This window comes from Pelodiscus sinensis, chromosome 14 (genome assembly GCF_049634645.1).
Source record: "Pelodiscus sinensis isolate JC-2024 chromosome 14, ASM4963464v1, whole genome shotgun sequence".
Lineage (NCBI taxonomy): Eukaryota > Metazoa > Chordata > Testudines > Trionychidae > Pelodiscus > Pelodiscus sinensis.
This window is the reverse complement of record NC_134724.1, coordinates 43,814,309-43,839,074: the sequence shown is the minus strand read 5'-3', so window position 1 is coordinate 43,839,074 and position 24,766 is coordinate 43,814,309. Positions and strand designations below refer to the sequence as shown.

Below are 24,766 nucleotides of genomic sequence, written 5' to 3'. Positions count from 1 at the left end.
CCACAAGTATCCTTTTATTGCGTAAAAAAGTGTCAACCTTTAGGATTGGAAATTCCTTCAACTTTCAGTAACTGGTATCAATTTTGTACATAGGAAAAAACATGTTTGGTATAATGACATTGAGGAAAAGGAAAAGTTACATCTATTATAGGGAAGTAAGCAGAATGATCAAATACTTTGCGCAAATACTTTGATGCTCCCACTCAGGGATAAGCCCTCTTGCGCAAGAATACTTGCGCAAGAGGGCCAGTGTAGACAGGTACCTTAATTTTTTGCGCAAGAAAGCCCGATGGCTAAAATGGCCATCGGAGCTTTCTTGAGCAAAAGCGTGTCTATATTGGGCATGGATGCTTTTGCGCAAAAGCATCCGTGCCAATCTAGACACTCTTTTGCGGAAATACTTTTAATGGAAAATCTTTTCCATTAAAAGTATTTCCACAAAATCATGCCAGTCTAGACGCAGCCTCTGAGTTTTATTCTGTGAATGAAGCTTCCCATGATTTGACATTTTTTAATTCCAAATAATTTGATGAAGGCAAGGTCCTGGTCAACTCTGTCTACTCAATGAAATCTTCTACTGACTTGAAAGTGGAAAAGAGTGTCGTAATAAAGCAAGTTCCTTGGGAAGGTCTTCTTCAAATGTGCTTTCCTGTGCTTCTCCTCTCAAAATAACCTTCTGTTTCCCCAAGCAGGTAGGTATGGGTGTGACTGCCACATGCCTTCAGTGACCTAGGTTGGGGACGGTGGAGAGTTCCAGGAGGGATTTGCCTGTGGTGGCACAATTCCGAACCAAAATGTGTGAGTGGAGAGTACACTCTTTGGATGGAATTGCTCGCTATCTCACTTCAAACCAAGAACTCTCTCCTCGCTGGATCTCCTCACCTCCTCTGGGGTGCACTGAGCCTTTGTAGGCTCACAGAGTACACTTCTTATGTTCCCACAAAGCCCTGCCAAGGCAGTTGTTCACAGCCCTTTTTCAAAGGGATAAGTGGCTAAAACAAGAACCAATTGGAACCTTAACCAGAACTTCACCAAATAAGAAAAAAGTTTGGGAAAAAAGCATATTTAATTTTTGCCCCGTTATTTTCATATTTGTGTCTCTGCCCTTCTGGGTTCTGGTTGGCATTATAAGCACTATAAGAAAGGCAAGATTTCTTCTGACTGTATCAGCTTAGCATCATTAAGATACCTCATTGCAAACAGAGGACTGAAACCTGCCAGATGCTTAGCATTCTGGCCTTGATCCAGCCAAACACTTAAGTCCAAGCGCAGTCCATTGAAGTCAATGGGAAGTTAAACATATGTGTGAGTGCTTTTCTGGATCAGGGCCAGAGTGCATAGGATTTTGCAGGGCTGAACTGAGAAAGAATAATATGCTTTATAATGTACTTTATTAAACACATTTACAGTAAAACAATAAGGTGACACATTCTGTTCAAACTTGATGTGCAAACTTTTTGAAAAGGAAATTTGATGAAGGGATCTAGGAATACTGACTTCCTTATAGTCAGTGCTTCAAGTACTAATAAATGTCATGCTCAGTTAGGAAATACTACTTCTGTGGCAGTGAACTGGAGTGCAAAATGGATATAAGTATCTGGTTTTCAATTATCCTACAGGTATCCTACAGTATGTCACAGATGCTTGGACTGGAGAGCCTTACACCTGTAAATGTCGTTTGCTCTGTATCATTTTTATGTTACCCCAGAATATCTAAAGATGTTTTGCTTTTGAGTATTAGAGTAAGATTTAATCTATTCATATCAGCCTTCTGAAAAGTACTTCTATGTACTGTAAGGAAAATGCAATGATTTTTGTTTCTAAATGACTGCTCAATAAAAATAACTAAACTGGAAGAATAATCTGGTAAATAATTTTATGCATTAGTGATTATTATGCATTATTAAAATAACAGTCTAACAATTATTGGAATTAATATTATAATAGCTCCTATAGACTTCAAATACGATTGGGGTCACGTTATTCTAGGTGCTGTACTTACGTCTAATAAGAAATTGTCCCTGTTTCTAGGAGACTGCAATCTAAACAGACAAGGAAAGGAAAGCAACTGGACGAGAAGTTTCCATTGTTTCCATTTTACAGATTGAGACTGAAGCACAGAGAAAGCAATTCATCCAAGTCAAACAGGGCATCTGCTAGATTGTGAGTTCCCCGAGGCAGGGATCATGTTTCTTGTTATGTGTATGTACAATAGATGAAGCACAATAAGACCCTCGTCCACAACTAAGGTTCCTAAATGTTACCCTAATGCAAATAAATAATAGTATAGTAGAGCTGGAACTGAACCCAGGTTTTCTGAGTCCCAGTATAGTTCTTTGAACTGCTAGAGCTTGCTTCCTCTCCAGTGAAAAATCACTACATTGAATAGCATTTGCTTGGGGCTGAATTTTTAGAGAAGCTTGCCCCAGTTTCTGTTCAGTGTTCAGAGTAAGGATTGAGCACAAATTGCATAAGAATCACAAGATTTGGCATTTATTTAACACACTAGGGTTTCAGAACTAAGCAGCATAAAAATCTAGGGAATGAAGATTAAAAGGATTTTCTGCCCTTTAGACCTCTCTTCTGACTAAGGATGTCAAGTAGTGACTAATCGACTAATCGAATAGTCGATGCATCGACTATTCGATTAGTCAATAGGGCGATTCTACCCTTGAAGTGTAGCTGATCCTAGGCTCCATGCGGTGCTGCCACTTTGAAATGTCACATGCATCCTGACACTGGGCTCCCCGCAGCATTTCAAGTGGCAGTCCCACATGGAGGCCAACGTCAGTGGGGGAGTCTCCAGCTAATCCTGGGCTCCACATGGCGCTGCCATTTTGAAATGCTGCATGAAGCCTGGGGAAAACCCAGCTGGCCCTGGGCTGCACACGGCATTTCAAAGCAGCAGCACCATATGGAGCCCAGGGTCTGGCCTCAAGCTTCAAGTGGTGCTGCCCCTTTGAACTATCTCCTCCTCTTCCCCCCCTTGCTACCTCTTTCTGATGGAGGTAGCAAGTGGGGGGGAGGGGCAGGAAGTGACTAATCCACTAGCATTTCGACTATCTGTTAAGCATTTGCTTATTGGATAGTTGACTAGTCCTTCACTTCCATATTTCGGAACACTCACTGAACCTTACTGCCTATTCTTGGCTTTTTCTGAGCGCTAGGGTGGAGAATTGGCCTCAGGTTTCTTCCCCTGGCATACTTGTTCCTCTGCAGGCCCTGGCTCAAGTCCTGTCTCATGAGCCTGGCTCTTCCCTGTAATTTCAACTACCAGATTTCTCTCCACCCTCTTTTAAGGCCCAAGTGACCATTAAGCTAGTTAACAGCCACCCACAAAATAACTGCTCAAAGGTGGATCTGGACTGGCTTGTTCTCCTTTGCAGAGCCTGTCACAGGTCAATTAGTTGCTGACTTCCCTGAAAGGGACACAGGGCAACCCATTGATTGGGTGTCTGATACCTGAGACTGATGCAGGCAAAAAATTCCCCACCGAAATGAACAGATACAGAAAATGTGGCTCACAATCCTCTTCCCAAAAAGCAAGGTATGTTTTAATCACAAAGGCAGGCAGACATACCGATGCTAACTTCAGTCTAACTAGCACAGTGCCAAGAGTAGTGAAAATGTGGCAGTATGGGTTTGCTGTCCTAGTACAAGCCTGCCATGGACCCTAGTACTACTTGGATTGTTAGCTGATGTTGAAGCCTGTGTCGCCTGCCATGTCTTCCTTAGTACTGTTACTTGTGCTAGCTAGGTCCAAACTAGCATGGATAGACCCACTTGGCTACAGTCTCACCTTTGCTTGCCGCATAAACCCACCCTTAGTGTCTGTTGGACAAGTGTTAAACATGCAAGCACCAGAATTCAGGTCCCACATCCCCCTGCAAGCAGGGATCGGCATACTTAGGCATATGAAACAGGAGGCATTTTGGAAGAACAAATAGAGGAGATAAATACAGACTTTGCCATTGTAAAGGGATAGGAGATGTTCTTTGTCTGCAAGAAAAGAGCTGCACCTCTTTCAACCTAATGCTCTGCCTGACTGCCTTCCCTCAGTCAACATCATAGAGATGTGGCATCACTACACTAGCCACAGAATCAGGTGTAGCAGAGATAAGTCAATTATCCCAAATTTCATACTTTTCACTACCTTCTGCATCTGATCCTCCCATAATGTGTATTTTTAAAGTGTAGCACATCTGGTTACCAGCAGGTAGCTAGGAGAGAGGGTTTGGTATTTCAGTTCCACTCTCACCTCTAAAAATAACCACAGCTAGAAAAGAAAAAAACCCAATAATGGAAATGGGAAAAGCTAGACTTAGCCAGTTAAAACTGCTGTTAAAAACAAAGCTGTTAAAATGTCATTGATGTTTGAAAGTGGCTGCTTCAGATTTGTAACCAGGAAGAATTAATTGGAAATCTACCCTGTGACACAAGGGAGAGTATATTCATAGGATGAAAATATGAAAAAAATCCACAGCTGCAATTAACCAAGTGGAAACATTAATTGTATGCTAAAACCAACAGACTATAACCCCATGAGTACAAGTGCTATTGATTGTTGATGGATGAATAAATTTATGAATCCTAGACAATTTTCCTTACTAGTGAATTTCTCCCCTGGTGAGACCTGAAGGAATATGACTCAATGATGTGGATAATACTGTAATGACAAGCATAGATCAGGCTTAAGGACATTAAACATTCATTTGCAGGACTGAAAAAAGACAAGTCTCTTATAAAAGACTGCAACACAAAAGACTAAAATCACTTCTTCTCAGAATCTTCCCTCCTTTTATTTCTGCATCTGATCCTCCCATAATGTGTATTTTAGGGCCCAAATCTGTCTTACTGAAGTCCATCGGAACCAGCAGCGGATATAGGGGAGGGCAAATGGGGCGGCTGCCCCAGGCCCCGCGCTTCAATAGGCCCCATGCCAATGCCAGGGGTGGACTGGCAAGGCGGGATACCGGGAATTTCCCGGTGGGCCGGCTGGCGGCTGCTGGAGGAGGTGGGGGATTGTGATGGGGTGGCTCACATGATCAGAGTGGGACTACTGGAGGAGTGGGCACAGGGGAGGTTCCTTTTTTCTATTCTCCAAAGGGGGGCCCCGTGAAATTGTGCTGCCCTGAGCCCCGCGAAACTCTCATCCGCCTCTGATCAGAACAGTCTCATTCACTTAAATAGGAGCAGAATTTAGCCATTAATTTGTAACCTGTTTGGGCTAGGAATTTGGCCATTAAGTTGTAACTTGTTTGGAATTATCTTGCCTTAGTCTATATTTGTCAATCATTGTGCAAATTTCCAGCATTCTGTGAATGAAAGATAAATAGTAATACAATGTAAATGGCATTTGAAAGAAAAGGTAGGGTTGTACGAAGGCTAAGACATTTGTGAATGCCGTGGTGACTGGTGGCTGTGAAGGACTGTGGGGGGCCACCTAGAGGGGCAGGGAGTGGGCATGAGGGGGCACCCCATTTAGAAATTAAGAGGCTTATGGAGACAGTGCACCTCCCAAGTACTAGCATGAGTCACCTATATGGGAATGAACATTATGGCACTTACAAGTTCCTTCTTTTTCATACACTCCATGAGAATGACAAACAGCTGGTGGGCTTGGTTCCGGTTGTAGTTGAAAGTTTTTTGAATGGTAACTAGAAGCTGGTCCCTTAGAGATTCACTTATTATCCTAAAGGGGAAAAAAGAGAAAATACCTAAAAATAATATACATTACACTCCATCAGTAAAACAAAAACAGCAAAAACAAGCTGCGGCTCCTGCATGTTGGGCCCTTTCAAACGTCTCGAGCAGCTGCACTCAGCTGAGTCATGGTGTCTGACCAGTCACAGGAGCTGGAGGTAATAGTAATGAACTAGGGGTGTAATAGTATAGTCGGTTAATCAATTAACTGATGAGCAAAAGCTTATAGGTTAATGTTATAGACTACACGCATTTCCCTCCTTCTCCCTGCCAGTTAATTTTTTAGCAGGGTGGCCAACAGCCTGGCTCAGGCCGGGACTGGCAACTACCCCCACTGTGGCTCTCCATTTAAAGTGTATTAGGAGCCAGGTGGGCAGGCAGCCCAGCTCAGTTCTGGCTTGCACCGGGTCCAGGAGCTCAGATCCCACCTGGATTGGGGCTGCTGCCATCCCACAATGCTGCCTCTTTATCAGAGGCAGCAGCACAGGGTGACAAGCAACTGGTCCTCAAGGGGAGCTGTTTTTTAAACTGGCTCCCCTTGTGGACCATCTCCAGCCTGGCACCCTGTGCTGCTGCCTCTGATAGAGTGGTAGGGGTCTTCTCGGGAGTGGGGCTGCAGCACACTGGCTGGGACTATAGAATAGTCGACTAGCCGATAAGAATTCACGAGGTTACTCGACTATTCAATTAACCGATATTTAACATCCCTATTATGGACTCCCAGAAGTCTCAAGCTGTGCTCCTCTCCTCCTCTCCCTGCTCCCCCAAGAGTCAGTCACCAGTTCTTGTTTACAAGGCTGCTCCTGACGCCCCTTCCCCTTACGCCAGCACTTGCTGTACATGCGAAGGGAGGGAGGAAGTGCAGCCTGCTTGGAACTTGTGTGCAGTGTGTGTGTGTGTGTGTGTGTGTGTGTGTGTGTGAGGGGATCGCTGCCTCCTCTGGGGCTGCCCAAGCGGTGGGGCCAGGAGCTGTACTTGTAGCAGGGTGCAAGGAGCTACATCCTTCACTGGTTCAACACCCCTCCTCCCACACTCAGCCTGCGGCGCAGGGGCGGGGCAAATGACACCACACCCAGCTTGTGGAGAGAAGCAGAGCAAGTGGCTCCGTGCACTGTTCTCCCAGCACAGAGTCACTTGCTCTGCCTCTCTCCATGAGCCAGTCTGGCAGGAAAAGTTGTCACCCACCCCCCTCTATGTGAGGGCCAACCAAGGAGTTCAGCCTCCAGAGGGCATTTTACAAGACCGCTAATTTCACTTTAAAATGCTGCATATGCTTTTCAGAACAGCTGGCAGAATGGGATTTGGGGAAGAAGGAATGGGCGTATTGTGTTTTGCTGCTGGGCAGTATTGTATTTGGAAGTGGATGAAGAACAAAGGAGTTCTGGTCAAGGGGAGCCTGGAAGCTCATACATACTCTGGTGAAAGTGTTAGCTGGGGCACTGTTAACCAGAAAACTTTGCTAACTGGCATTGCGCCCCACCACAATACCGCTGCACGTTCAGGCGCACGGGCCTGACACCTGCCTGTCTAGCTGGCCATTGCCAGGCTTCGGTCAGCCGGCACTGCCAGCTGATGTCATCAGCAGGAACCTCCTTCCCCCTTAGCTTGCCTTGAGCTGCCAGTAGCTGAATTTGCCAGAGGGCCTACTTATCTGCCTGCCATTTAGGAGGAGGGCACAACGAATATACCCTGAGCGAGTGAATGTATGTGTTGGAGGCGAGTGGTCTGCTTCCTCCTTTCTCCAGGCTTTGTTAGTCCTTTTGTTAGGCATTCCCAAGGGTTGGAGGTTGGTCGCAAGGAAGGGGGCAGAGGCAGAGCAGTAAGCCTGCATATCCGGCACTTTCAACTAACTGTCATCTCCAGCCTGATCCTGGCCTGCATATTTATACCTGCCTCTGGAGATTTCCACTACATGCATCTGACGAAGTGGGTCTTTGCCCACGAAAGCTTATGCTCCTACACTGCAGTTAGTCTATAAGGTGCTACAGGACTCCTCGCTGCTTTTGTGAGAATTGTATCCCTTTTGTTTCTAAAACTCATGTTTGTAACTTGAATGGCCGCTTGTATCAACATTTCAATGTTTTCAATCACCTCTACGGGCAACACAGAGGCAAAATGAGTCGTACCACCCCCTTCCCCAATGCCCTGGACCATCCACGGCCTTGGTAATGATCCCCAGAATCTTACCCCCCTTCCTCAGAATATTTGTGTGCAAAAGACAGAATGTCAGATGCTCGGCCACTGCCATCACAGATCACAATGGGCAGAGGGGGCTCTTCTCGCAGACATTCCAGGACGATAGAGATCACATTGGGACCTCCTTCCACTATCAACCCAACCACAGGCACACCTTGTCCCAGCCCTGCAAAACAAAGAGGTGTGTCATTAAACCCAAGTAACAGCACTGGCTCTGTTTCAAAGAGTGGAATGCTGTGCATGTGTCTGAATTCTGTGTAATGGCAGTGGAGAAGTTTCAGAAAAAGAAATGGAGGGTGAGCAGGATTGGGCGGTGGCTTGAAAGATCTCTCCCATGTTTCTGCACACCCCCAAAAGAAAGAAAGAAAAACATCTCCCCGCTGACATTCTTTGGTCCTGTTACTTACTTCTATTGATTCACGCATGTGGTAGGTGATCTGTTTGGCAATCTCAACTGCATGGGAATCTTGTTAAAATCCATCTGCGACTAGATCAGCTATAGTAACCCTAATGCCTTATTACCCCAATTAATATTCTAATGGCTCAAGGGTTTTGTCTCATAGAATCATAGAGCTGGAAGAGACCTCAGAAGGTCATCAAGTCCAGCCCCCTGCTCTAGGCAGGACCAATCGCAACTAAATCAACCCAGCCAGGGCTTTGTCAAACCGAGACAAACATCTCTAGAGATGAAGACTCCACTACTTCCCTAGGTAACCCATCCAGTGCTTCATCACTCTCCTAGTGAAATAATTGTTCTTAATATCCAACCCGGACCTCTCCCACCACAACTTGAGACCATTCCTCCTTGTTCTGCCATCTGTCACTACCGAGAACAGCCTCTCTCCATCCTCTTTGGAACCTCCCTTCAGGAAGTTGAAGGCTGCTCTCAAATCCCCCCTCACTCTTCGCTTCTGCAGACTAAACAGACCCAACTCCTTCAGCCTCTTCTCAAAGGTCATATGCTCCAGCCCCTAATCATTTTGGTTGCCCTCCGCTGGACCCTCTCCAATGCGTCCACATCCTTTTTGTAGTTGGGGGGCCCAGAACTGGACACAATTCTCCAGATGTGGCTTCACCAGAACCGAATGAAGGGGAATAATCACTTCTCTGGATCTGCTGACAATGCTCCTCCTAAAGCACCCTAATATGCCACTAGCCTTCTTGGCTTCTTATCCACTGTAGCCCCCAGGTCCTTTTCTGCAGAACTACTACTTAGCTGGTTGGTCCCCAGCCTGTACCAATGCTCGGGATTCTTCCGTCCCAAGTGCAGGACTCTGCACTTGTCCTTGTTGAACCTCATCAGATTTCTTGTGGCCCAATCCTCCTATTTGCCTAAGTCACTCTGGACCCTATCTCTGCCCTCGAGCGTATTTACCTTTCCCCCCAGCTTAGTGTCATCTGCAAACTTGCTGAGGGTGCAATCCATCCCCTCATCCAGATCATTAATAAAGATATTGAACAAAACCAGTCCTGGAACCGAACCTTGGGGCACTCTGCTAGAAACCGACCGCCATCCTGACATCGAGCCGTTGATCACTACCCACTGGGCCCAGCCTTCTAGCCATCTTTCTATCCATCTTACCGTCCATTTATCCAATCCACATTCCCTTAACTTCCTGGCAAGAATATTGTGGGAGACCGTATCAAAAGCCTTGCTAAAGGTATATCACATCTGCTGATTTTCCCATGTCCACAGAGCCAGTTACCTCATCATAGAAGCTAATCAGATTGGTCAGGCATGACTTTCCCTTTGTGAATCCATGCTGACTATTCCTAATCACTTTCCTCTCTTCCAAGTGCCTCAAAATGGGATTCCTTAAGGATCCACTCCTTCCTATTTTTGACTCATTTGGTACTTTGACACCGTGTTGTCCTCAGCATGGCATCCAGTTACGCTTTTTCTTTAGCTAGAAGCATGAACTTGCTCTTTTATCATTAGGCTGAAATGGCTGGCCGATGTAAGCGATGACAGCTGAGCAACCCTTTGCTGTCCCTGCCTCACTATGATCTCCAGGCATAGGATGACAAAGGGAAGCCCACAGTCACATGGTCACTGGAGTCTTGGTCACATGATTGCATACAACTCAGAAAAATGCAAGGGGGAAAAAAAAAACATTAGGTGCAAATTGACTGATTTCACTACCATGAGCATTGGAGACAAGTTCTTTATTCTGGAAAACGATCAGCTTTTCATAAAGAGTGTGTCTCATTTTGTACAAGTTAACTGAGAGACTGTGAAAAGTACCACATCAGCAGCCCTGTAGATTTAATTACTCTCTCTGCAGAACAGGCACTGGATGAACTGCGGTAGCTCAAGCCCCCCAAGTATCCTCTCTCTGATCTGGTGGGATCCCAGAGACTGGTTCAGATTTTATGCCCATTAAATCCATTCATATCCCTGTTCAGACATCCAGCAAGGGTGCCAAACAGTGCCACTTGGAGTGATGTAATTTTTAAATTACGAGGCCACTAGTAACAGGACTGAGCCTTCCCACAGAGCATGCTGTTACCTCCTGTACTTTTTCAGATTCCCGACTTTTGTTTTATAGATGGAGAAATGATCAGTCACCAATTACATAAAAAAAGAAGCAACTCAAACTCCGGAAAAGTGTATAAAAATAAGTTACATAGCACATCTTGCCTCTGTGGCCCTAAATTTCCTTCTCCCTGACACAGATGCTTTGCATTCCCAGCACATCTGCAGAAGACAAAAGTGCAGCCAGGATGTTTGGATAGCTAATGGACAACACAGATGCTTTAGCTTTTACCTGACACTCTACTATGTTCTTCTGATTTTTAAAGATCACTGAAAACCCCCAATAGTAGCTGCTATACATGCCCCATACCAACAGTATTTTGAATTGATTTCCTGTTATTTAAGGAATGACAATCTGCATGTCTCAGTGGCTATAGACAAGCCCGCTGAAGAGGGAACAGGCAGAGCAAAGAGGGAAGTTGCCATGGGGCCTGGTGATGCAAACAGCCCTGGGCACCACCACTGCCACTATAGCTGGGGCTGGATGCCCCGCCCCCACCCCCAAACCCTCCCCTTGCTCCTGAGGTGGCTGTTGGCCCCACTGGCTATCAGCATTACTTGAGACAAAAAAGATTAAGATTCAATTCAAGTACAGGAAGGAGTTTTATTTTTAATAATTTTTTAAAGTCATCACATTATTTTTGCAAACTTGAAATTAAAAAGCCCCCTTTGCTCAGACAAATAGTTGTTTATTTGGAAAGTAATAAGTCAAGTTCCCTCCTCTTCTCTTTTATTTGAAAAGCACTGGCCATCTGGCTGCAACTGAGAGAAAAAATTGGCCCACTAATAGAAGCTGAGATTCTTAAGAGGTGCAAAAATAAAAATCATCTTATTTATGTAAAACCAGATTTTCTGACTCCAAATCTCCATGTTCCCTGAAATTCACATCAAAACCAAAGTTTATTTTTACAAAACCCTGGTTTTAGAAAGATTTCAAATACTTCATACGACCTTCATGAATTTAGGGGATATCAGAAAAAGAAAATAATCATAGCCCTGCAAATCTGTGAAGATCTGCTTTTTTATCTGTGTATCAGATGCAGATACAAACTTTGTATCCAGATAGGGCTCAAAATAATATTATTTCATTGTAACTTCTCTCTCGTCTTTCTCATATCCCCACTCCACATACCAAACGAGATCACAGACTACTTATAAAGTAGCATTAATTATTCATGATGGTGTTTTTCCTCACTCTGATTTTTGGGATAGGGGAAAAATCAATGACTATTAATATTTATTGGATAAAATTGAATAATGTCAAGCCTGCCAGAGATTAGGAATCCATACCTGGCGACTGCTAAATTCTCAAACTCCAGAGACCCAATTAAGGTTTTTTATTGTTATTTTAAAAGTATCCTCATTTCCATTCCTCTGATAATAAGCTCAAAAGACTCAAGCTTCAATGATATGTCTGAAGAGGCAGCAGAAAAAAATTAAAGCTGACATATCTATCAATACAGTTTTCATTTTCCCTTGTTTCTGATTCCGAAATCCTCCTCCTCTTTTGAGATATTATTCAATCACTATGCATTATTTAGAATAAAATGAATTACTGATGGGCAACCACAGAAAAACCAACCCAGTTAGTTCTCTCATTTATCTATTTTCTTTTTGGCGATCAGGATGTTACAGAAGTTTCAATAAAGAAAGAAATCCCTGATCAAGTCTTGAGAGAAATCACATAAACTGCACCTGATAAATAATTTAGAAATGAATACTGGGGAAGAAATAAACAAACTGCAGTCCTTCATGAAACTTTACACGTAAAACCCTTAAAGGAGGAGAGATTTGCCTAGTTTAGAGATTCATTAAAATCCAAATCTCTGATTACTTTCATTGGAAGAGTTGCAGAATTTTTACTGTGAAATTCAAGGTGGAACTCAAGGGATACCAACTCAAATCAAAAGAAAGTGTTAGCACAGACTCTTACGAACAGGGACCACAGAGATTCACAGTATGCTGGTTAACTGGAATTTGATGAAGTACAGTATTATTCTTTGGTGGGTATTCAGTGAGGTCTCTGAACACTGGCTAGAAGTAGGCAAAATATCTTTCTTTGTTTTCCTTCATGAGCCTCTTTCATTTAAAGTCTTGTTCCACTGAATTCCCATCTCTCTCTTATTCTTCACCTTCCCTTCTTCCTTTTCCTGATCCTGACTCTGCTATGTATCAGAGAGGTAGCCATGTTAGTCTGAATCTGCATAAACAATGAGAAGTCCTGTGGCACCTTACAGACTAACAGATTTGTTGCAGCATAAGCTTTCGTGGGCAAAGACCCACTTCGTCAGACAAAGTGGGTCTTTGCCCACGAAAGCTTATGCGCAACAAATCTGTTAAATCTGTTAGTCTATAAGGTGCCACAGAACTTCTCACTGTTTACTCTGCTATGTTTCCCATCCTATTAGATTCAAGCCTTCTTTGTTAGCAATCCAGACAACACATATTGTTGTTCCAGTTAACACTGACCTGATCAAGTTTCAGTCGCTGGTACAAAAATCTAAATTTCAGTCCAATACAAGTTTTTTAAAAAAAATCCACTTCATTCATGTTCACAGTTTGTCTGATGTCTCCCACTGCACTTACGTGTGTTAATTTTCTGAAGGGAGATGTGTTTTTCCAGTTGACGTCGCAATTTAACTTCAGCTCCATATTTACCAAGTGTGCCGTTGTCCGCTAGAATGAAGTGTGTATGAGAACTGTTGAGAACACAGAGCTTGCTTAGAGGATTTGACATTGTTTGATAAACTCTTGATACCTGTCAAAAGGATGCATGCATAAAGATGAAGAAAAAGGCTTTACTTGCTACTATAGACACATGTGACAAACCCAAAGCCACAATTTTCAACATAATAACATGCAGCACCAAGAAGAGACTCTAACAATAGAGGCCTTTATAATCTGAAATACAGAACAGCCTGTCTTTAGCTGTCTGACCAGTAACTAAAGGATCTCTCACTTGCTCCTTTACAAATGCTAAAAACACCTTCTCCGTAACCACTGTCTTGTGTAGTTCCCTCACCCAATTTGACAACATTTTCTTCTGAACACCTGGAGCCCTGAGTAATTCATGTTCAGCTGCTGAGTGCAAATCTGTGTAGCTCATGTATGGGCACCAAGGATTTCTACAAAAATTTCAGCATAAAGCATCGGGGTTAGAACTCAACACTTTCCAGTACACAAAAACAGGCCCTTGCTACCTGCACTAAAATAGTACCTCTTTAGCTACACACGCTATACTTATTTTGTACTGAAAGGGCAGCAGATGAAATACATACAACATAAGTATATCTTTATTAAAAAACTGTTCTCAAGAGGAATCAGATTCCTAGAAGTGTCTACATATAACACATCTATTATATTTGTGACTGTGCAGAAAACAGAATGAGCTTCATAGATTGCATGAATTGTCCTTTGTGCCATCAACAGTAGCTATTGGAGGTCACAGAATCACGTGCAATATGCTGGAATTCAAAACTATAATCAGCCAACATCTATTAACCCTTAGGATACTGATGACAATTAGACCTTCTCTCATGTCTCCATTGAGAGACTAAAGGTAAGTTATCAACTTCACCTTCTTCCTTTCCTCTTTGTACATAGAGCAAATACCTCTACCACTGTTACCTTTTTCCTCCTTTCCTCAGCAAAACATTTGGAGCAGAATCAGACTGAGAATTAGTTACAACAATGTACATTCATTTCAGTTCTAAAAATATGCTGGAAATGGAAATACGAAAATACACAAGAAGTGCAAAAAGATGAAGTAGGCATTTTGTTACACAGTTGATAGCCCATTACATGAGAATTTTCTTAAAGAGAAGAGACTTACATCTTTCCCAGTCAGATCCTCTTTATTTTCCACAATGCCCCATGGTGCAATTCCTATGGCACAGATTCGTCCTCTGGACTTGGATGAATGATCTTTCAAGGCATCTCCCACATGGCGAATTACTCCTAAGGTACAATTCATTTAAATTCATTCTTGATGCTTCAGAGGCTTATGCTGAAATGCTGACAAGTACTTACATACTCTTTTTCAAACTTCACAGTATTTGAAAGACACACACGTTTTTTAAACTGTTCTCAGAAAACTCTAGTTTCTGATTAAGCATCCTTTAAATCATGTACTTTGAAATAAAAAACAAACATTTTTTTTCTTTTATAAACAGTTTTCAGCTCCCTTAATCTGTTTACAAACAAAAAATAGCAAAAAGTTTTTGCTAACCTTTTTCAGTTCCAGCAATCTTATGTGCTACTTGTAACTAAAAGAAATAGCATATTTGACATTGCAGAGAAATATGAGTTTCAATTTGATAAGGTCCATTTAAATGTTAAAAAACTAGAAGATTTACCCAGCATATTTGTATCCTTAACTCAATCTTTTTTGGGAAAACAAAATGAATGGCCTGCAGGCTGTCCATGAGAGTGGGAGGGGGCAGGCTCCGGTGGCTTGCAGCCTGTCCGTGGTGGGGGCAGGCTTGCGGAACCGTTCTCTGCCTGCAGCACTTCCCCTCCCTGTGGCCTACAGACTGTCTGCTAGGGAGGGGAAGCTCCAGGGGTCAACACCAGCCTCCAGCAACCCCCTCCCGCCCTGCAGCCTGCAGGGCTGAACCCTTTCCAGGGCCAGGACATGGTTCCCAGCCTCTCTTGCATACTGAATTTGGTGGCCCTAGCTCTTACGGTTTAGAAGGAGACTCGCATACAGACAGATGGACTCACAGACAGACAGATGCACAAATCTCTAATATATATATATATATATATATATATATATATATATATATATAGATGTGAGAAATGAGTGAAAACTTTATTATAACACTGCACTTCATCCTAGATTGTCTCTTTATTTTGTTGAATAGTAGTAGAGAGGTAACCGTGTTAGTCTGATCTTGCTAAATCAAAAGGAAAAACTATGTAGCACTTTAAAAACTAACAAGATGGTTTAATAGGTGATGAGCTTTTGTGGGCCAAACCCACTTCCTCAGATCATATACTGAAAGAGAAATGGCAGGACCATATATACCAAAGGAATACAATAAAAAAGTGAACACATTATTGAACTGACAAATCAGATTTAGAACAGAAGGTGGGGCAAGGGAGAAGGAAGGAGGGAATAGCTGTTTATAAGTCAATAAATGGCTAATCAAGGGTGATAAGTGAGGAAGCTGTCTTTATAATGTGCAAGGTAATTAGCATCTTTAAGGCCCATTCGTAAAGTGTCAAATTTAAGCATGAATTAATGTTCTGAAGTTTCTCTCTAGAATCTGGTGTCAAAGTCTCTTTGAAGTAAGATGCATGTAGTAAGGTCGTTATGACTATGTCCAGGTAGGTTGAAATGTAAACTGACAGGTTTTTCCTTGTGAAGATGTCTGATTTGTGGGCATTAATTCTTTGGCGAAGTGTCTGAGAAGTCTGTCCAATATACATAGCAGAAGGACACTGTTGGCACATGATGGCATAAATTATATTTCTGGATGAACAGGAATATGTGTCCTTGATCGTATAACTAACATGGTTAGGTCCAGTGATGGTGTCACCTAACCATATCAGTTATACAATCAATACAGCCAAATATAAAGTCATTACATCGAGGAACAAACAGCAGAAGCTATGTTTATAGGATGGAGGAAGCAATGCCTTTGCAAAAGACCTGAGGATCATGAAGAATATTCAGTTGAACGTGAGCTGCCAGTCCAATGCTATGGCCAAAAGGGTTAATGTGGTATAAACAGGGGACTCATGCATAGAAGTAGGACAGGTTATAGGATCTCTGGTTTTGGCACTGGCATGATTACTGCTGGAAAACTTTATTCAGTTCCAGTGTTCAGAATTGAAGAAGGATTTCAAAAAATTGGAGAGGGTTCAGAGAACAGCCAAGAGAATGATTCAGGTTTGACAATCTTCTACTATGTATTTGAGAGAGTTTATCAGTCTGTTGGTTCAAGAACTCCTCCTAACCTGTAAGATCTAGGACCACCAAAATCTACTGTTGATGACTTCCCCATTGACTCTGGCACTTCTGGCAGTTGTGAGGAGTAAGGGAAGTTGATGGGACAAATTCTCCCATTGAGCTCCCACAATAGGGACACTGCAGAAATCCTACTTAAGACATATTAACCCCAGCTACACTATTCTCAAAGCTGACATTGTGTCTCAGAAGTCGACTTTTCTCGTGTAGTGGAGACCTGGCCTAAGAAAGACCATATGCAGAAACATTTACTCCAGAAGTACAATTCAGAAGATGGTAATTTCTTACCAGTGCTAACTCCTCCAGTGAAAATCCAGGCTCCTGTTGTCATGGCAGCCTTGATCAGGCCTTTCCCAAATACTTGTTTCAATTTAGGTTGCAATTCAAAATTCTGGAGGCCCCCATGAACAGAGATTAAAAGCTTGGGAAGTTCCAGTTGCCAGTCTTTCACCATGAGATGAAGAAGAGAATCTGGTTTCGTGTCATACGACACACGGATATACTGCAAAATAGTTGGGAGCAATGCCTTAATATTATGGTGCTATTTTATTTGCAATAGCTTCCATTGACTGAAAACTGAGGAATCAACAAATCTAACGTGCACAAGGAAGGATTTTAATGTTTTTCAAAGTCTCCCAGTGTTTCTATACTGCTGGTAATGAGGAGAATTAGTAAGCCTGAGTTGCATTGCTCCATTGTAGAGGAGCCGAGAATGTGGCATTCATTACATGGGAAATTAATATTGGATAGTTTAGCAGAGAAAGATATAATGCATGATCTAATGCTGGAAGTTGAAGCTAGATAAATTCAGACTGGAAATAAGGTGTACATTTTTAATACCTATATTATAATATATAGTATATTATATTTACTTAAAAAATCATGGCATTTCTTTTTAAACTACTGGCATTCTATTAAATGAGAGAAATTAATCAATGGAGCAAGATATGAAGGATTGTGGTGGTTTCTCCATCACTGGCAAATTTTAAAATTAAAACGGGATGTTTTCTTAAAAGACATGCTTTAGGAATTTTGATGTGGAGTTCTATGGCCCATGTTATATGAGAAGTCACACTACATAGTTGCAGTGGTTCCTTCCGGACTTGGAATCTTGATCTATGGGTAAAAGAGGCCACTATTTTAAAAGCCCCAGTTTGGCATGGAGAGGGGAAGTTCTTGTTAGGAATTTAAGCTGGGGGAAATTACCTCTCTAAAAAGATCACGGGGTTTTTTTTGGTTCATCCAATCCTGTTTTAACTACCAAACAAGAGTCCTTCTCCATACTGCCAGTAATGGGCTTATGCAACATTTTATCCTATTTCACTGTTTTGTTAGTTTTTCTACCAATGTAAGCATTGCTTTTTATATTATAAAGTCTCAGAGGGGTAGCCATGTTAATCTGTAAGCTGGAAAACAATAAGCAGTCCTGTGCCACAGGACTACTCATTTTTATATTAGATTTACTTCTAAAATCATGATCTATTTTTTTAAACTACTGACATTTTATTACATGTGGATAGGAGAACTACACGTGTTTATTTTCTGTAACTTTTTTTAGTTTTGCTATATGTTGTTCTCCTTTGAACCCCCAGAATATTTCACTTGGCAGTCGAAAAGAGAGAGGCCGCGGGATAAAAGTGCACAGGCACCAACTTCATGAGTGGCTCCTTCTAGAACAGAGACCTGGCACAGAGGAATGCTTCAGTGGGAAAGCTTGGACTGCAGCTACGTGTATTATACCCACTTTTCTGAAAGACACAGGATTCTAGCCTCTAACATTGTCAAGCTTGGATGAGGCCCTCAGTGAGGTGGGGATCTAGATGACAGATGTTTGTACAGGATGTGTTCCATTCCTTACCATGGCCTTATTTGAATGTCCACCTCCCTGGAACTCAAGATTTCCATAGGCATCTGTTGGACATGTTTGGGTGTGCTTACTGACAGACCATTTTTCTGGCTGAGGTTCCAATTGCTTTGTTTCCTCTCCATTTTTGTTAGTCGCTGTACTTGCAGGAATTGGAATGTGTTGACTAATAAGCTGGCCACAGCAGCACCTGAAACCAAAATTAGATTTGGCACGGACGATGAACATATTGTCACCAATATCTGATTGTGTCCCCCTTAAAAAAATAACCAAATTTCACCAGAAACAAAAACATTAGATTTCAGACACAAATGAACCTACCTATTTTGTATCTAGCTTCTAGGACTTTCTGCAAGTCATTGAAATACCTTCTATGAGCCATACCTAGGCACACAATGAAACCCACTTTTTCAGAGGATAGGGCCTGACTGGCTGGTTCCTTTGCCAGGGGAAAACAGTAGCTGGGCAGAGTCCGTCTCCCTATTTCTGCTGCTACCCACAGTGTAGGTAATCTGTACAAGAGCATGAAAGGGCACCTTTAACCCCTTCCATCTCTGGGCAGCTACCCAAGCAGGACACAATTTAGCCAAGTGATAGTACAAGAGCAGTAACACTATCACACTACTACATGCAGCACAATGAGACAATGCTACTGCCTTGCTTCAGGAGCTAGGATTACCCCCTTCTCTTGGCTTCTTATCGGTCTCAGAATCCAATGAAAGTTGGGTTCTCATTTAATGAAACCTCTAAGGATTTGCTACATTTTGCGTCTCTGGCCTCATCTCCATCTTCTTCCCCTAACACTCACTCATTCCATTCTTCCAGTCTGGGGCTCCTCTCTGCTCCTTTCCTTCTGTTCTAGGCAGAGCAAGCAAATGCATGAGCTTGTCTACCCAATGGAGTAATGCACTTTAGGAGGATTTCTAAAGCACCTTACTGTGTCACACTGTGTAGATCCTGGTGGTCTCAAACAGTACTATATTAAAGCACACTATGGTACTTTTAGTGTACTCCATCCATTTCTACATGGACAAGATAATGAGCAGCATATTACTGTAGGATTTTTTTTAGAAATCTCTTCTCCCTCCAGCCCAGTGTACACTACTGCTCTGTGTGGACAAACCTGCTGTCTCACTTTTGCTCCCTTGCCTTCTTTCAGTCAAGGATAATGAATACAAATCAGCACTCAGCTACATCATAGGAATTCAGAGAATTCCACTGACTTCTGTGATAATTAGTGTTTAATCTACTAAAGTAAAAGCTTAACATTTGTCACCTGTTAACATCTTTGTTGTTGGCAATTATGTAGATGCATTCTCTTTTTGAAAAGGTCTTCTCAATCCAAGCCTTTTGACCCTGAAATAAGAAATAAGACATTGATATAGTTGCTGAGTGGCTGATACAGCAAAATGTTTACAGCTTAGTTTCTTTCTTGAAATATTTGGCCATCAAAGCTATGAGATATTTACAATATGCATTTCAGGAGGCTAGACTCCTTAAATTATAGCAGGGAAAATACGATCTCTTCTACCCAGGCATGGTGGTGTAGTGGAAGCGGGGAAGAATGATGCTACTTACTAAAGATAAATTGGAATTGTGTGCACCATTTTCTCGGTGAACGTAAACCAGAACACATCATCAGAAGTTCACAATGTTTTTCAAACACAAACGGAACATGAGTGAAACAATGCCATGGTTCGGTGCACTGCAATTAGAAAATCCATTGCAGCAACATAGTTCAGTTAGAGTTGAAAAAGAATGCAGTGCAGCTCAAAAAAAGCTACCCACCACAGCTTCCTAAACTCTGGGCTTGTGATCCTCTTTTTCAAAATCCACCACCTCAGCCATGAGCAGGCAAATCTTTGTTTTGATTGTGAAGAGGTACAAAATGTTAACCAGAGTCACAATTCAAGGATAGAGCTAAGCCTGTCTTCTGGATGAAATTCATATTCTGTTCCTGGAGAGATGAGTTCACTTCACTAAAGTGCCCACAGAGGCACAAGCATGCTAGCAAAGAATAATTACTTAAATAACCAACCAGGAGTGACAGCTGGCCATTCAGGAAAGGCTGTAATTTTGCTCTCATTTCCAACAGTCAAGTTATCAATGGATCAAGTAAGGGTTACTTCCCTTTATTTTGATAGGAGTTGCTTGCAACCCATACCATCATAGAACATTGCAAAAGTCAACAATGCATTAGGCAGCACTTAATGGAATTCACTACAGCTTCATGAACCACATGGAACAAGCTTACAGGTATTTCTTAGCATCAGGAATTTGAAGCAGAGCAGCCCTCAGGCATTAGATACAGTGCTGTGCGTCAGAATCGCCTAGAGACGCATCCCTTTCCAGACATTGCTTTGCACTATCCACGTCAATTGCAATATGCCGCTCCCAAGGAACATGGAAATATTTGTTTTCTTAATTTTTTAAATAAACATTCTCCTTACATGTGTTTGGCACAGCTTTACAAGACAGCAAGTCTTTTGCAATAGTACCAATGGAAACATAGCTCAAAGGTTTGTGGCATCAAAGACAATGGATAGCGATGAAACTGAATGACTATGTAATCACTTTTTCTGCATTTTGCAAACAGTTTGCTGATTTTATGGCATAAGACCAGAGCTATATGAGGAAACATAGCTGTTTCACAGCCTCTGTAACTTTTGAAAACATATATATTATGAAGGAATGCCTAAGATTTTCTGTAAGTGACTTTTTGCAATTGCAGGTCTGCACAAATACCAGATAAGAAGTTTGAAGGGCCCTCCTACTGACGGTTCCAATCTGAAGAAACAACTCTTTGTTGCGTTTTCCAGGCTTCAGGTTTTCTCTCTCCAAAAATCCACAATCCAATTCAATGTTCCCTTTTTAAACATCACAATAACTTTGAAAACATCGTGCTCTTGGCAGCAGCCAGCATTTTGGAGCCCATGACAACTGGTGGTTTTGAATCAACAGTGTAAAATCCATTCCTTTTATTTTTCTGCGCCATCACTGTAACATATTGCTGCTATCTTCATTTTGAAATGGTCAATCTTCCTGAAGCAACCATTGGCAAGCTGTGAGCACCACAGACTGAATGATAGATGAAACGTGGCTCTGTGAGGCTGACAAGCCTAGTGATTACAGCCAACACAACCAGTTTTCCAGTTCAGTAGCATGTTTTGCCATTGTTCATGTGTATGGGTACTGGTGTTTTATGATACAGATTCAACAATATTTTTCACTGGACTTGTCCTTTTTTGTATAAGATAAATCCGGGCACATGCACATAACCATTCTCTCAGAAGAGATAAATCATGTATCTCTAACAAAGCGATGGGCAATCCAGGCTAGTGAGTGAGTCACATGGGTAGTTCTCTGTCATTTCAGTGGGCCATAAGAATGTTGTAACCAAGATGATCTCCCGGGACCGGATAGTTTTCGCTAACTGTGCTTGTGAATTTGTGGGGTGTGCTGATTGGACAATAGCAGATGCAGAAGGGAGCGCACGGCTCTCACAGTCAATGCTGTGCACAATCAGTGTGCACCTCACTTAACATGCCTTTGCTTTATGTGCATTTCTCTTTAGTATTACCAGTAGGAAAAAACCTACGTGGACGGAAACCAGAAAAATCTGGCAGCCCTGTGCATGGGCAAAGGAAAACAAAATGTCTCAAGGGCCACATAACGAACCCGGATAGTTGCCTGCCACTGCTCTAGCAACCCGTTTCACGTTCACCCGTGCTGTACTTGTCTACACCATTTGGGGCAACGCCAGGGGGTGTGTCTAGACTACATGGCTCCGTTGACGGAGCCATGTAGATGAGGCAGGACGACAAAGGGAAATGAAGCAGCGATTTAAATAATCCCTGCTTCATTTAAATCAAAATGGCCACCATGCTGTGCCGATCAGCTGTTTGTCGGCACAGTGCCACAGTCTAGACAGGGATCTGCCAACCCCAGAACCCTTTGTTGGCAGATCCTTTATGCCTTGTGAAACGAGGCTTACAGGATCTGCCGACAAAGGGTTCTGGGGTCGGCAGATCTAGACTGCGGCGCTGTGCCGACAAACAGCTGATCGGCACAGCGTGGAGGCCATTTTGATTTAAACGAAGCGGCGATTATTTAAATCGCTGCTTCATTTCCCTTTGTCGAGTAGACTAAGCTATATGGCTCTGTCGACGGAGCCATGTAGTTTAGATGTACCCATGAAGTCTAAGGTTCTTTGTTCCTCATTTATATCTAAAAGGAAATGTTTTGCAATTACGTTTCTAACGTGAGCGCTATGGTCTATCTGAATTCCCAGCTGTGCATTCATTATATTATAGCTATTTTTAATAAAGTCTGTTTTCTGCCACTGCACTAAAAAAAGCATTGCACACCCACACTTCAAATGCACCACATACAAAATAACATAGGACGCACTGTTGGCTTATTTTTCAATGCTAATGAGAGGAAGGGAAAAGCAGGCATTACAGATCAACAGAATAAAAACTCACAAAGCGTGTTCGGTCAGTCTTTGAAGTTTCACTGCCCTTGTCTTTTTAATCTTCTTACGCAGGGTTTGATTATAATCCAGTACAAATACTTAAGCAGACACATCCACTGTCAGAAAATAGGCACCTTACCCACTTATTTGATGTGGATTCTGCAGAATTCTGAAAAGTTGCTACGATCACGCTGGATGGTAACGTATTTGGTTTCTTGAGAAAAATATAAGCATACATACTGTCCCTAGTGAGTTTGGAAAAGCTAAGTATTTTCAACAGCCTCTGAAGAGAAGAATTTTGAAAGGATTATGACAGATTAACTACAGTTTTCAGGCCAAGAGCCAGAGGGTGTATTTATGCTGAAAAACAAATAGGTATTACCAGCAAGATCATACCACTAAAACTCTCTTCAGGCTTTCTATTGATCTGTAAGAAACACAAGCGTGGGAGACCTAAACTCGTTGAACATCCCAAAGTTCAAAACTGCTTAATATTACAAACACAAAATGCTCTAACCAAAACTGAATCTTGGAAAGATGCAATTCAGATACTCAGTGCCATATTTATTATGCTTTGTGAAACCTGACAATCTCTTCAATTAAAAGTAAAACAAAACAAAATGAAATCTTTGCTAATTCTTGGCTCCCAGCCTCAAATCTACTTCTATGTCTAGAAAGAACATTAATTAATATATTGGGATTCATTCTCCCACCACAGGGTTTTGAGGAGTTCCCACTGCCATCAATAAGATGTCTTGAATCCTGCAGTGAGAATGGAGACCACTGTTGTTTAGTATGTAGACCATGCAGGTAATATGACCGAGGCCTTCTAAATTTGCTCAATAGTTAACCAGTTAATAATACACTTGAAGAATAATTAATGTTAGAAAAGCCAACTGTCCTTTTCTGCTATGCACGGAGAACCTGCTGCTCATACTCAGAGAAAGGTAGGTACAGGACCAGAGATGTATAGCACTAGTAAATTAGTAAACATTATTCATGTTTGATAGGTGTCCTGAGGAGGAAATCCTATGTCCTTCCAGCTGGCTGGTTAAAGGAAACAAACGTGATTTGGGCTGTTTTGGAAAGTCCGAGTAAACAATTACAAGGCTTAATCCTCAGTCCTTACTTGACCAAAGCTCTCATTGAAGTTTTCTGTAAAGACAGCAAACAACACTGGTACCAGAGTTTTGTATAAATTAGCTGAGCCAGCAGAGGAGGAGATGTAAGAATAAAGTAACCCATCTAGAAGGCTACATCTACACTACACGATTATTTGGGAATAAGCTATTCTGCAGCACATTGCAATCGGTCTTTGTGTTCTACAGTGTGGCTATATTTCCTGAAAGAATGACCTTCCGGCAGTTTTTTATTTTATGCTGACCCTCCCTATAATAAATTGCTTCAATACACAACTTAATAAACTAGGGGACTTCAGTTGGTGTAAGCTGATATAGCTCTACTGACGACAATGAAGCAACGTCAATTTTCCACTGATGTTTACGGAGCTTTCCCCATTGGTATGAGTGAGGATCTGGACCTGTACTTTTTACATATATATACTAGGGGGTTGTGCCCACAGCTTGCTACACTTGCCAACCCCTCTCTCGGGGACGGGGGTAGGTGTCTGGACGGGGGAGGGTGCAGGAGCAGGCTGGGGGCAGGGTGTCTGACCAGAGGGGAGGGTTCAGGAGCAGGCTGGGGATACAGGGTCTTGGCGGAAGGGTGAGGGAGGAAGCTGGGGGTGCAGTTCTCAGTGGAGGGGGTGCGTGAGGGTGCAAGTAGGGTTGCCAGGTGTCCTGTGTTCACCCGGACGGTCCGGTATTTTCGCCTCCTGTCCGGTAAAAAAATTCAGAGAATATCGGACACCTAAAATGTTCAGGATTTTCTGACTTTTTCCCCGGCCAGGAGGCAAAAATGCCGGGCACCTGGCAACCCTACAAACACTCAGTACCCGGCCTCCCGCCCCCCCCCCCCCCGAGTCTCCTGCAGCTCCCAACACACCCAGCCCCCATGCTT

The 24,766-nt window shown here is 42.5% G+C and overlaps 1 protein-coding gene and 1 long non-coding RNA gene across 7 annotated transcripts in view; one reads left to right on the top strand and one right to left on the bottom strand.

Annotated features, from left to right (window-relative positions):
- LOC106732939 (uncharacterized) overlaps nucleotides 1–6,196 on the top strand; it is a 68,838-nt gene extending 62,642 nt beyond the window's left edge. The window contains exon 4 of one of the 3 annotated variants that reach the window (XR_012895864.1): nucleotides 2,032–6,196. This is a non-coding gene — a long non-coding RNA (uncharacterized LOC106732939). Of the gene's footprint in view, nucleotides 1–1,619; nucleotides 1,995–2,031 lie in introns of those variants that run through there. The other 2 variants (XR_012895865.1, XR_012895866.1) reach the window with 2 other exon arrangements.
- TRPM1 (transient receptor potential cation channel subfamily M member 1) overlaps nucleotides 1–24,766 on the bottom strand; it is a 159,416-nt gene that overhangs the window by 49,037 nt on the left and 85,613 nt on the right. For all 4 annotated transcript variants that reach the window (XM_075897707.1, XM_075897708.1, XM_075897710.1 and 1 more), the window contains 7 exons: nucleotides 19,550–19,629; nucleotides 18,268–18,463; nucleotides 16,698–16,911; nucleotides 14,268–14,392; nucleotides 13,022–13,193; nucleotides 7,891–8,065; nucleotides 5,569–5,692 (listed from right to left, as the gene is read on the bottom strand). In XM_075897707.1, coding sequence (XP_075753822.1) covers nucleotides 5,569–5,692; nucleotides 7,891–8,065; nucleotides 13,022–13,193; nucleotides 14,268–14,392; nucleotides 16,698–16,911; nucleotides 18,268–18,463; nucleotides 19,550–19,629 — 1,086 coding nt within the window. The remainder of the gene's footprint in view (nucleotides 1–5,568; nucleotides 5,693–7,890; nucleotides 8,066–13,021; nucleotides 13,194–14,267; nucleotides 14,393–16,697; nucleotides 16,912–18,267; nucleotides 18,464–19,549; nucleotides 19,630–24,766) is intronic.